This window comes from Eufriesea mexicana, unplaced genomic scaffold, assembly GCF_001483705.2.
Source record: "Eufriesea mexicana isolate 0111107269 unplaced genomic scaffold, ASM148370v2 scaffold413, whole genome shotgun sequence".
In the NCBI taxonomy this organism is placed as follows: Eukaryota; Metazoa; Arthropoda; class Insecta; order Hymenoptera; family Apidae; genus Eufriesea; species Eufriesea mexicana.
In genome coordinates, this window is record NW_016908573.1 from 51,966 (window position 1) to 66,596 (window position 14,631).

Sequence of the window (14,631 nt, forward strand, 5' to 3'; positions counted from 1 at the left end):
ACAGATGCGTGTGCCAGAAGGGTCCAGTGTTTCTGTGACAATTGCCTGACGACGTGTACACCACGTCGTTAGCGATTCTGCGACAAAAGCACGACAACGTGCGTGACACGTCTTTCCAGTGCAAGTGGTTATGCCTCGTAAGATAATCGACACGCTGACCGCGATGACAGTCAAATAAATACGTATTTCAGGATATAATTCAACCCCATATTATCGTTCATTCTAAAAGCATATGATCTCTCGTTGACATGATCGATAAAAACCAATGGAAACATCGTCAGCGGTGACTGTACCAAGAAAGGTGGAAAGCGTTTGCGTTCTAGGGTTAACGAAATAATCGTGCATTAATCGCCAGTTGGAATTAAAGATCCGTGATCGCGTATGTCATGTCGATAAACTCTATAATCACGCATACACATGTATCTGTAGCGGAAGCGCGGCGTATCTCACTCATGCAACATGGTAGCTTTCTCACTCGGAAATCACAGTTGAACATTGGTTTTTCGACGTTACCCGTGGCACTCGTTTGTTTTATTTTTTCGAAATGAAGTGGCACGTCGGGCGCAGCGAACGGGCCAGTACGGGAGAGCTAAATATTCTCGATTCGATATCTGTCGCGAAATGATTTTTAATCGGGAATTCATAATCATCGTACCGTGGAGAACGAAAATTCATCGACAGCGTGAAATGGAAGGAAAATTAGAGTAGAACGGAAAGGCGCGTGCACACGCGAGCGCTCGAACGAGTCGTCGTGGAAAAATTACGAGACAGAGGGGTTTGAGCGTGGGGAAATTTGGATCGCGATGCGAACAGAACGGCATAATACGCAGACGTGATATTAAGATGAAGCACCGGGGAACATCGTAACGCATCGCGATACAACAGCAGCTCGTTAAACACACTGTCGACGGTTAATAATTATACCAGCAGCCATTAAGTGGGTTCATTCAGGCACACGTTATTTTCAGATTTGCTCCCCTTCACTGCACGCTCCGTTATTCTTGCACAAGAATCACAGTTAAACGATTGGTACACTATAATAATTGCAATCCTTTTAGCACTTCCTACCGAAGACTCGACAAGTGTAAAGGTAAACTAGCAGGAGCTCATGAAATCAACCACGACACGGACGTTACGAGAAACGAATCGGATAATCGTCCACGTCGCAACACTCTCGCAGCCTATTATTACTTCTTGGTGACAAACTTAAATAAATTATGTCCGTACCGTAACGGGTTGGAGAGGGATAAAACAACGAAGAAACGAGATAGAGAGAAAGAGAAGGAGAGGAAGAGAGAGAAAGAGGGAGACAGGTAAAAAAGAAGAAAGGAAAATGGCGTCAACGACGATATCGCGACGATGAGATGAAGCGAAACTAATTCGTTCGTTGAACGCAATTGCGAGGTTACTTTAACGAGGTTGACTTGCTTGTTCGGATTCCGTATCTTCGGTTTCTCACGTATCTACGTATCAAACACTTCCCTATACTCGCACGTGGATCACAGTTAAACGGTTGATATTTTTCGACACGTCTGGTCGGCAATGTTCGTGGCGAAGAACTCATTGAGGCAAGCCGGACGCAGCGCCAAGGCGAGGAGCTCCGTAGAGCGAGTACGGGGAGAAGTACGGGGGTAATCCAGCTGGTGTGTGAGGGTGCGGCGGTGGGAGCGGTAAACCCAACGACGATAAAGACGGTGGCAACAACGGCGAAGGTTTGCCGTAAGGGTGATAACGCGCGGTTGCGAGCGGGCTCAAAGGTGGCGTGGGATAAGTCCTGGAGAACAAAGGATGCGTTGGCGGTAGTCCGACGGAGGGCGACAGCAGCGACAACGCGGCCGCCGAAGGATCCGTAACTCCGCTGCCGCTCGACACGCTCGTGTGACTCCTCAGATGTTGCAGCAATTCGTCCGACGTGGAGAACCTTTTGCCGCAGTAAGCGGTGTCGCCGGCGATCCAGTTGCAAACGTACGGAAGTTGCGAGGCCGCTGCCAAAGCAGCTAGCTGTGCATGTGCGTACGCGGCTACACCCAACGCTCCGTAAGCCGCCGTACTGGGCTTGTGATCGCACTGAGCACACCCAGCGGGACAGGAACCCGTTGCACCGGCCGTGTTACCGGCTAACTTCCCGTTCGCCACCACTGCACTCGCGGAGCTGGCAAGCAGATGAGAGTTCAACTGGCAACCGGTGCAATAGGGGTCCCTGCAGACCGGCATCAGAGCATCCGAGGAACTCTTCAACCTGGCGTAACTGAGATAGGGATTACCGGCTACCAGGCCGTTCTTCAACGCGGCCTGCTGGTGAGACATCAAAGAATTGGCCGTCACGTCGATGGGTAATTGTGGACTGTAACCTAAATAACCGGAGCTCGACGAGGCTAGACTGACGCCCGGCTTGAAAGTTCCCAACGGAAGATCCTTGATGGACGGATCCGTCATCGCTAGAACTCCGGCTGGGCTGTAAGAGGGTTTCGCTTGTAACGACGGACTGGTGACGACGACTGGCTGCGACGAGCTCGACGACTCTAGTTGGCTCGACGAAAGATTCGCGACCGATGTCCTCGAGGCGGGTGACTCTCGAGCTATGTCGCCGTTCGGTGTAGCAGTTTTTCGGCCCTGTGGTGTCACCGCTCTAACAGACGAGGCGCTCTGATTACTCGGGCATCGTTTGTTGTTGCTACCGGGTGTCCTCGATCGGCCGGACGTCGAGTGACTAGAGGCGGATCGCTGCTCGTCCGGACTCGATGCTTTCTCACGACCCAAACACGACTCGTACGGCTTGAAGTTGGTCTTGTTCGATTCCGTCGAGGCCGCCACGATTGCCGGCGACGATTTTTCACGCGACTGATCCGCGGACTTGGACGATTTGTTGCTCGAACCTTTGTCCAACGAGCCCAACAGAGATTTATTGGACGGCGTGTCGGCTCCTATTTGGCTACAAGTCTGCGCGAGGAGTGCGAGCGGGCTCTTCTTCGCATCCAACTGCAAATAAAACAAACGTGTCAATAATCATCCTACCATTTCTCCCTTTTACCGTTTTTCCCGATAACCTAACGCGATGATAACCTCGTCAATTCTTTCCTTAATTTTACCGGTTAAATCAATATTTCTTATAAGCGAATTATGCCAATTCCGTTAGTCCGAGTGGAATTTTTATCGCAATCGTGGTGCATTTTGCCTATCATTTTCAGTTGTATAAAAATGGAACGTGTTCGACTCACTGGTATTACCACCGAGGAATATACTTAAATATTCCTGTTTCGTTTCATTAAACGTAATCGATATTTAAAGCTTTCTTCCTTCTAGCTTGAAATATACTGTTATGGATTCACGTCGTGTTCACGTAGTTTTACGACTGATAAAATATAACGACCGATGATTACGATATCTAGGAACGAATAACCCAACTGGCACAGATCATTTTATTACTCTGTAAATTAAAGAAAAATACATCAAAAGCGCGGGTTTCCTTATATATTTTTACATTTTTCACTAAAAAACTTTTAAATCTCTCTAGAGGAATGTCATAATTTACTTTTTGGTGTTGAATTATTATCGACCTTTTGAATTTAAATTCGATTTAAATGTCGCCAAGTTTGCCTTGCTGTTTCCTTAAACTGGTGCAACGCGTTTAAGTGTTAAATTTTACTATTGTTTTATTCCTCGACACAGTTTCGAAGATGCTATATAGGCGAGTAAGCAGCAACTGTTACTCGAGGTAAGTGCCAACGACAATTAAGCAAGTAATAGCATGTTTCATAACGATTCTGATTTATCTCGTGTTCAACAATGTATGTAACAAATATATGTACAATGATGTGACATCAAATTAATTTAAGCGAATATCACTTTGCCAAAATTTTATAAGCGAACATCGTTACGCAAATATTTTAATTATGATATAATCTCTTCACGTTGTTCATTTAATATTATTTATTTTAGTCAATATCAATTAGAGAAATATATGTAATTCGATTCAAATAACAAAATTATTGAATGGAACAGCGTATATGATACCCCTTTTAATTCTACTATTTCTTATTCTATTATTAATTTTTAACTCTGTATAATTTATTTAATTAAATTAACCCTTTGCTCTCGGTGATTTTTTCGTTTCAGAAAAATAGTAATTCCAAGACTTTCTGCCATAAGGTCGACGATATTTTTAAAACGGTAAATAAGAAATCGTATGCAAATTAATGCGTAAAATTATTTTATTTCGACATTCTACGCATCGTTGGGTAATTTTAAGTTTGATATATTAATTAACATCGATCTTTAGAATTTGATTAAATGGCGACTGAGAGTCGCCTCTCGAGTGCAAAGGGTTAATGACAAGTTACTCAAGGAGTAACGTTAGTTTGGTAACCATCAGGCGAATGAATTTTGAGATGACTTTTTATAGTGTCATTTAATCACGTCGTGACTTTTTCCACTATCTAATATTACACTGTGAAATTTAATTTTCTCGCGTTATCGAATTTAATTTTTTTTTCACTGCCAACTTCTACAGTATCATTTTATATTCTTTGTACTTTTATATCACCTGCCTACCATCTACCTCTAACACATCCGCATTTTAAAATAAATAATATACAATCCGATATTTGGAATCACGTAAAATTGTAACGATTAAACCGAAAGTTTATCAGAAAGGTTAGTATAAAATTCGATTTCAATTTTTATTCGTTATATGGAAGATTAACCTCTCGCACTATGATTTAATTCTAAAAATTAAAAAGGCATTTAATTTTACGTGGTGGCTATGTATACATTTCCTTCAGAATAAAAATATGAAAATTTCTAGAATTTATACGAATTTTTGTCACGTTAAGGCGCGTTAAATATAGTTTTATTTATATCTGGCTTGTCTTTGTATAGTTTGACATGAGAAGCTTGTGACAAGCTAAACTCGTCAATACACTGCAAGGGATTAACACTAAAACTGTCAAATCCATCAAAATGGTGGGTTTCTGATTCTTTCTTTTTATAATCAGTGAAAATATACGATTTTTCCTAGAATTACTATTGACTTTTATCGAGATAAGAGTACAGTTACGTATATCTATTTACTTTTCTTACCTGTGTCTTTAATAGACACGTATTACAGATAGGTAGTTCCAAGTAAAAATCATTCAAGTATACGAATATTATAAGACGGTTTTATAACAGCAAATAGTTCAGTCGAGTAGCTTCTAAGAAGATCATAAACCAAGAGATTAAATGCGTGTATCCTGTTTAAAGATTTCAAAATATCTTCTTACCTCGACGAATAATAAAACACACGTAAGAAAAGTTTTCTTCGAAGGAAACGGAATAAGAAGAGATATCGAACAGCGGATTATACAGGGTATTTCCTTCAATTATATGAGTCATTCACTGCAAAAATTGATTAACTCCGTAAAACAAAAAGTGGAGAAATGCAATGAAATAATGTATATTGTTTTTTAAAATTCCCTTTATAATTTAAATCGAAATAAATATCGTAGAATGCATAAATACAAATGTAACTTTCATCTAACGATATATAAAATTTATAAGAAAAAATAGCCAAAAGGTAATCGTTGGTAATGTTACCATTTTTACGTTACTGAAAGAGTTAATCGATTTGGCAAGTGAAAAAGTAAAAATTTAAATTTTACTAAATTTTACTTAAATTCTGATAAGATGGCACTAAAAAATTCACCGTTATCGTTCATGGCTTGCTAGTGCATTCGAATTGCATTATTGCAACGATTTACATTAGAGTACGGAGTTAATCAAAGTGACCTCTGAAATAAATTATTTATTATTCAGCGGCCAAAAAATTTTTGTCTTTCAATGGTGTTAATCTTAATTACCAAGGAAAGTTATTATAAATATAAAAAGTCACGACTATACCAAGTGCTTTGACACTTAAATTTCAGATTTTTCAAAAAGTGGAATTAATCGATTTGTGCAGTGAACGGCTCATATTATGAAATATCTTTTATACGAAATGGAACTTATTATAAAAATGTTTGAACAAAAGTTGTTTGGTGTGAAGAGGGACACTGTTTGTATCTCAAGTGATAATGGAAATTTCAAAGTCAAATTCGTTTAATTAAAACATATACATATATTCTTCTTGCAACATATAAGACCATTTAATTAAAACAAAATAATTATTATATTCGAGATATAGCATAAACGCGGATCGGCAGTTGATACTTATTCAAATTTCTTATTTATTTCTAGGCATCTTAAATTACCATGTAACGCTTCTACGATTATGTCTCCCTTGTATTTACGATATTACCTGCAAGGTTTGGCATTATGAGGATGTTATTGTAGATAACAACGCGAAGAATAATTTAGAATATAAATGAAGCAAGATAAATAGGTACCTAGTGATTCTTTTATTTTATTTTTTAAGAATAATAATTACTTTGCAAATACTATCATACCATGAAAAAAATATATTTATATACATATAGTTTTATTAACTACTGTGAGTTAAGTGAAAAATAAGAACAAATTTTAATATTTTACACGGAAAAATTTGTTCATTTATATTACATTCCCTATTTTATTCGAAATAATTCATGCGTATTATAGCAAACATTACAATATCTACGGAATATGGATTATAACAAAAAGACCGTGCGTTACGAGATTAAACAAATGAATTTGACTTTGAAATTTCTCTTGACACTTAGTTTAATCTCTTACAAAATGTTCCACTGTTTCCAGTTCAAAAACGATCGTATTTATATCAGAGAAAGAATCGCGAAACGAAAACGTCGAATGCCGAATTTTTAACAAAAACTTAAGAAACAGTAATTCAGAACGTGATAAGTGTTCTGTTAATTATATAACACTCTGTATTTATTTCCAAGGAAAAATCACGAAATCAAGAGCCCAAAACCGTAACGTCGAATGCTGAATATTTATCAAAAATTCGAAAAACGTAATGTTAATTTTATAATACTCTGTATTTATTCTAGTGGAAAAGTCACGAAATGAAGTGTCCAAAGCGGTAACGCTCTGAATGCTCTGAATTTTTAACAAAAATTTAAAAAACGGTCATTTAGACCATGATAGGTGCAATGTTAATTTTATAACAGTCTGTATTTGTTTTAGAGAAAAAATCGCGAAATTATATATTCCCGAAATGACAATCTGCAATGCAGTATTTTTAATAAAAATTCGGAAAACGATCACTTAAAACGTGTAATGTTAATTACATAAAATTCCACTCGCATCAAAGGAAAAATCGCGAAGTGGAGCGAGCAAAACGATAACGTCGAACGGGGAATTTTTCCTAAAAATTGGTAAAACGGCCATTTAGACCGCGGTAGGTGTAGTGTTAATTAGCGTGACTTTAATTCGTGGAATATCGGGAAAAATTCCAAGCATCAATTATACGTGGTTGAGAGTGGCGGTTGTTTCATTCTGAGAGATCGGGCTGTTAAAATTGTGGAGAATTAAAATGGGTGTTTACCGTAGGATCGTGGCCAATTAATAAGTAGTTGCCCGGCGTAGACGCGATTAGTGGGAGAACGAGTGCGAGAATTTAATATTGGCGCCGGCATCGCACTCGCTTGGAAGTAGCTAGGATGATGCAGTTGGTATAATTAGCGTATAGAGGAACGATATTTCTCGCGGTTGATACGTCCATCGAACAGATGTTCACCGTAATTAAAATGCAACGTTCATACAACTAACCCGCCGTTTACGGTTGCTTCTGCTAATGGTGCGATGCCGACAGATATTAATGACATGAATTGCAACAGGCTATTACGGCATTACGGTTAAAGCTATATGTTAATTGCTCTCGGACAAGTTAACGGAACACCCGATCGTAGCATTTTCATCGTCAACGTTCGCTTATTATTCATCCAAAGGAACAACCTACTTTAACAATTTTCTTCCTACGTTATTCCCTTTACACTTAATTAATCATTTTAATTTACGCCCTTCCACTTACGTTCAATGGATAGCCACGATTCAATTTAAAAACGTATGACGTTTTCGATCATTCGTAGTTCCTTCAAAATTACCTTACGCGATAATTTTATCACCTTCCTACCTTTTGCGATTATTTATTTTTGAAATTGAATTTTAGCCGTCTTGATCGAATTCGAAATATTTTCTATAACGATTTTCAGTGAAATCGCTGTTCTCAATATCGCGTTACGCGAGAAATTTATGTTTCAATAGCAGCAGAGGCGTCGAACTAGAAAAAGCGATTGGTTTCAGACATTTTGCTTCCGGAGTTCAATTGCACACGTGCAGCTAATTTTGGCAAAATTGATGTTTACTTTTAAAGCGAAAATAAAATTTTAAAGTTGAAAATAAAATTGCAATAGTCAAGACTGAATTTAAAAGTATTTTACATTTTCTACAAAAGTACCTTTCTTTTTTAAATTTTGTTACACGATAATCGTGTTTTAACGGTATAAGTGAAACTAGAAATTTCATTAGATTTGGACAATACTTTTTAGAATTGAATTGAGAATATCTAGCTAGTTTTGACGAAATTATTGTTCTATTTCTGTGCAGATAAAGAGGGGAACAAATATACCAATTTATTTTCATACCAGAACTTTAATCCCCTACCTATTTGTATAATTCTTGGCTTCAGTTTTTCATTTAATATCGAAAATCTCATTCCTTGAATAAATTTACCTCGATCTGCAGTTCATACGGAAATTTATGATTTACGTAGTACATTGCTTTCCCTGTATATGGCAAGCATTCGAGAGCAAAATTGTCGTTAAATATCCACAGTACGAAAAAAAAAGAAAAAAAATATTATGGTTATCTACGGAGGTGAAATATTATTCATTTAACATCATCGTTTATGAAATATCCATTAAATCAGACGGTTTACTAACTAATAAAATTTCTTCGTAGTATAGAAACATATATGCGAAGTCTTCAAAACACTAAACCAATTTATAGCCCAAAATATTTTGCAAAAAATCTTCAATAAGACTCGCTGGTTCTTCTCACGTTTTCCCATAATATTATTTTATTTATAAATCGTGTTGTTATATATTACACAGTATTACGCGACTTCGTCAAATAAATTTCGAAGTTTCAGGCAATGTATAAATTATTAACTAAAAAATCAAAGAACAATGGCTGCCGGTGTACCTAGGCTCCGTCTAAAAGCAACTCTTGGCCGTGATAAGGACACTTAACCTAAATCCTAACGAAGTGCCACGTTAGTATACAGAAATGTTTAATAATACAGAGCTGGCTGGATAAATAGTTGCATATTTTCCCGGTTGAAGTTACGTGCAGCGTTCGTCTTATTACTAGTGCTTTTTCCTAGTGCCTTTTACTGGTGCCTTTTACTGGCGCATTAACGCGTACAATAAGAAGCGACGGACAGAGCTCGCGCTGCAGGTCGCTGACAAAATGCAGGCAATTATCTCACACGCCCGTTGAATCATCCAATAATAGAAATTTGAATTTTTATACGTCCCGTTGGATCTTATTTCATTAACGAAGAACTGCGTTTAAGCCTCCTCCGATGAGAACCAGCCCAAACGATATTTCAAACAAACTTTCCAGAATCTTTCCTATTTCCTTCATATCCTGTACTTTTGCAACGAAATAAATAATTATCGAACGTCTCGAACGAAGCTTCCAAAATACCATTCACGTTTAATTTTTACTTCATTCTGCGATTTCATAATATAAATAACCGAAACAAATTTTCAAATGTACCTATTTTCTTCTCGTTTTTTGAACTTTTATAACAAAGTGAATAATATTTCAAACAAATTTTCCTATTTTCTTCCTCTTTTCTGTTCATTTTATACTTATGTAATAATAGTGCAATTATTGCGTAATTTCTTATGATTTAAAATCGCGGTGCAGTTGAATCGCGCGATAATTTAGGTTACCCCGGAATAAAGATTTATTCGCATTTATCTTCGCCAAGAGAACGTGAAGAATCGACTAGCTAATAAAAAATAAAAGCGACGATCTAATGAAAGATATAAAACTGTCAGTTGCTCTTGATAGAAGTTTCATCGGGCGGCCAAAATTATCGTCCTCCTCTGTCACCGGCCTGTCATGCAGAATCCCGAACGTCGCATTGTTACCGCTTTGTCCCGTTCGCAATCCGCGACACCGATTACTCTTTCCGTCGCAGGCAGTTTCATAAAAATGCGCCACCGCGCCCCGCTTAAACGCTGCTGAACGGGCCCATTTCGCCATCGCTTATCCGGGCAGCGCCGTAGTGCCAATTACTTGTTGCTTTTTACCCGTGATACCAATTGAAACATAATACGCATGCTCTTTGCCATGCACTCGAGAGAGTGCACCTAAAACGGACCTGCGACGGAATTTCTTCGAAAACTCGTGGAGAACGACGTCACGCGTTGCCAACCGAAGTCGCCAACGCGAAGTAAGGAAACAAAGGAAATGGAAGAAATAATTAAAAAAATTTTTTTTAAATTCAAAAGAAACGGTTAAAAATGACGAAAAATTACAAGAAAAGACGAGAAGGAAGCACGCGAATAAGAAGCGTGCAAGAGATTCAAGGGCCCAAATTATTACCGTTAAGTGCGCGTTTACGGCGTAAAAAGTAGGCAGCTTTGTAACACGCGTGAAGAAAAAATAGAAGGAGAGGAGGAACGAAGGAGAAGGAATCGAGTTTTCGTTCATTTTTAGCACGTACACGCTCTCTCGTACCTATCCTCGCAGCATTGTATTACCGAATCGTGTTTTGATTTACGAGCGTCGTAAATCAGTGAACGTTCAAGCAGAAACTTTGCCAGCACTCGCTGTCCTCAAAATAGTTTACAGGAGTTAAAGCGTAAGACGTGAAGTGCATTCCCGTCGCGATTAACGAAAGACCGACAACGAGAATTAACGAAGTGTCGAAATTATTGTCCTTCGCGGTATGCATTTTATATCGATTTAATTGCGACACTTTGACGATTACTCTAACGTTGCTGCTACTTCGTCGCATTTTACGATTTGCTCGCGTTTTTAATATACCTTATTAATCTCTTTATATACTATTTATACTTGGGAAATTTGAACAATCGTTTTCCAGCTATCTATATTTTATCAGTGATAAACTTTAACAAAATATCGTATGAATTGGACAATTTTATTATTCGCGTAGTATTCATTGAACATTTGAGATTACTTCCGAACGTATTTTCGCGTAAAAATTTTGCAACAATTTCGAAAGAGTTTCGGAGTAATAGTAGAAGATAAATTAAACTCGAATTTAATCCGCATGTCATACAGTTGGTATGGTGTGCACAGTTACGGCGAAGTTTAATATAGTTTTTCCGACGCGTACGAAACTGTTTATATTTTGGACACACTAAACCGTCACTGTATCGCGTAGTCGAGGCGAAAAAAAAAATGGAGAATAGAAACAGAAACACGACACTAACCGTAGTAGGTAGAGGCGTAAGGTATTCCGGACGGAGATACTGATTCGCGCTGGAAGTCAGCATCTTAAAAAATGTTCGCCCTCTTTCTGTCCACAACTATTCTCCTTGTAACGAATAACACTGTGATCACTCGCGACAGTCCACGGAGGACTGACAACGAACGGAGCAACGAAAGAAGGAAAGCTCGAATCCGTGGAAACACTGTCGTACTCTTCCTTATATCCGTCGAGGCGAAACAATGAAAGTGCACGTAAATGAAGCCATTTGGCTTCTAACGCGGCATATTCCAGCCAGTAAACACAACTCTTCTTTAACGTATAAGAGGCACAACACACAAAGATATCGAGGAAAACGAAATAAAGGAGGTGCACGTTACACGGTACACGATACACAACATTTGCTTACCACGACCGGCTTCGAATCGCGACTGAGTCGCATCGCTTACTGTTCCCTCGACCGAGCCTCCCCATTTCCCCCACCACCGCTCTCTATCGATGACCGTTCAGCTGACTTACCCCGCCACACCATGTTCCCCCGGGAAAGCTTACCCCTTCGCCGCTCTGTCGGTACATCCTAGTTTCCCCCACCATCGACCCTTTCAGATTTTCTAGCGATGAAAGTAACGCTCTCTCATGAAAAAAACTCATTTCGATCAATTTTTCCATATCCATATGCATATCTATTCTATCCTTAACGACCTATATGGTACATTTCAATTTGCTCTGTTTTATCGATCAATTAGAAAGTGCAAATCTAGTTTCACCTTTATTTTTACTTCGCATTGCGTAACGTTCATATTTCATTTTTAAATATTATCATTTTAATATTATTACGTAATATCGTTATATAAAGATATAATGTAATCGTTTCGATATTATTAATATCGAAAATAGATCTGACCTTATTGCAGTGATTAGAAGGACCTATATATTACATGATGTCACATTTAACGAATCATACGTAATTATTGCTACGTAATAAAGTCATTCCACAAATTACACTCCATTTATTTTCATAATAGCTATAATTAAGTGTTTAACGAAGTTTCAGAATGTTCAAAATAACGCTAAAATTATATATTAACTTTCTATTTTCTATTAAAATATTTTTGATCTTTCTTTCTCTATAACGAACGTATTTTCCACATATAATCGCTACTTTTTTATTTTTCATTTTTTTTTTTTTATGTAGAATTCTTTTTCGTTCCAAGAGAATTTACAGATTTTATTCCGTTGTTTAAATATTTATTTCGATATATGTTTCTCCACGCAAGATTTAAAATTTCAGATGCTATTTCTAAAATGTTTAAATCACGTCTCCCAAGTATAATAAATTAAAACTAATAAAAAATTATTCAGGATAATATTTTGAAATTTATACAGTTTTTTGGAAACACAATGTGTATTTTTTGTGTAAGCACGAAAATTTTATGTATAAGCTATAAATAAAACGTATAAAGAGGCTATAATTTCTTATTAGTACGTAATGTTATATTTATAATGTAATTTCTTGATATATAGTCATGTATGAAGTAAAAAATATATTCCTATTTTAAAATCTAAAAAGAAAAGATGAATTAATTTTCGTTTTATTCAAATTTAAAATTTAGTTACCATTCATTCTATGTATTTATAAACATTACGTTGATCGGTGTATTCACAGTATTAATAATTAATCCATTAATATCGCGAAAAAGATGTACACTTTACGATTATTGCATAAATTTGCGTAAAATACGCGGAGAGCTTCATTTACTGAAACAGTATTAAATTGTTATTTAAATCACCTTCTCGTCTTCTACTGCAATATTCATGTAACAAATATGCTTATCGTATGCTTTTGCATATTTGTCATTTATATCGAGAAATGATATTTATTGCGAAAATGCACAATTCAGGGCGAAATTTAAAATATATTCATTGCGTCCGAAATATTGCTCTACAATATTATAAATCTAAATGTAACATTTTATTTATTGACACATGTTATCACATATATTTAAAAATAACGGACAACTCTGTCATGTATTACATATTTATATATGTCCATATGGTAGACATAGGTAAATCATATAATTGATATTTTTTTTAAAGAATTGCGCACATACTTTCTTGCATTTTCTTGCAAATATCCAGAAACGTAGAAGACATTTCGAAAAGAATTTATTCGTAATCTCAAATATATTTTACCACTGAAAATACGATACAAAACGATAACACTTTGGGCGACCACAAAAATTTCATTAATAAATGGCAAACAATTACTACCCAAATTACAAAGCCGATTCCAAGGTTCAAAAAAGCAAAAATAAATTTCCACGGCACGAAAAATAAGATTGACTTAAGGCAAGGATCAACTGCCCCGAGTAACGAATAAAGAAATTTATCCCGGCGCGTAAACGCGAGCGATAAACGAGGAAGGAGTAGCAGAAGGATGGGGAAACAGAAGCGCAGACATAGTAGATTTGCAATAAAAAATTGGTCGTAGGATTAAACTCGGAGCCATCGCTAGCCAGAGGATCGGAGAGGTTTACCCAGCCTGGTGAGAGGTATCGGTAGGACAGCGACAAGGACAGAGAGAATAGGAAGAACGGCGCGGCGAACCAATGCGAACGAAAGAGACGAAGGTGACGTGGAGTTGGCGGTAGCGGCGGCGGTGGCGATGGTGACGATGGTGGCGTTGGTGGCGGCGGCAGCGGTGGCGTTCGCGACACGGTGGTCGTTGTCGGTTCGCGCTCCGCCGACACTTTTGCTGGCTGCGAGCGACCCGACCAACGACGTGTCAACTTGCGCAAGGTGCCCCCACGACTTCTACTTCCACCTACCCCGTCGCCGCCATTCTCCTCCGCTCCCCTCCTCTTTTTACTACCCTTCCACTCCCGCCTTTTACTGCTAACGAAATCTACATTTCCCTGTTATCTCCCTACTTACCTTAAGATCCCTGTAAACGTCGCTTATACCGATGTCGGGAATTTTCAATTCATTAACTATTAAACGGATTACGGGGAACACGTTTTGCACGAAACGAATGTTTTTAGCAACATATCGTATTGCTTGACGAGAAGCAGGCATTCGGATAACAGCTTTTCCACTCGACGTATATTACAATTTATGCGCGGAATGAAAATATTTTTCAACCATTCGGTGGTAATGAGCGTAATATATTTATTGGCTTTTATACGCATGGTTCTCTATTAAAGTTTCAGCGTTCTTCGGTAGTGATAAGGCTGGTATTTAATCCTTTA

The 14,631-nt window shown here is 37.8% G+C and overlaps 1 protein-coding gene across 1 annotated transcript; it reads right to left on the reverse strand.

Moving 5' to 3' along the window:
• Positions 1-1,272: 1,272 nt before the first annotated feature.
• Positions 1,273-11,794, reverse strand: LOC108545279 (zinc finger protein Elbow). The gene is made up of 2 exons (XM_017896812.1): positions 11,388-11,794; positions 1,273-2,979 (listed from the first exon to the last, which is right to left on the reverse strand). Exons 1-2 carry the CDS (start codon positions 11,448-11,450, stop codon positions 1,561-1,563), a joined length of 1,482 nt encoding a protein of 493 aa, XP_017752301.1. The 5' UTR covers positions 11,451-11,794; the 3' UTR covers positions 1,273-1,560.
• Between the last annotated feature and the right edge of the window lie 2,837 nt (positions 11,795-14,631).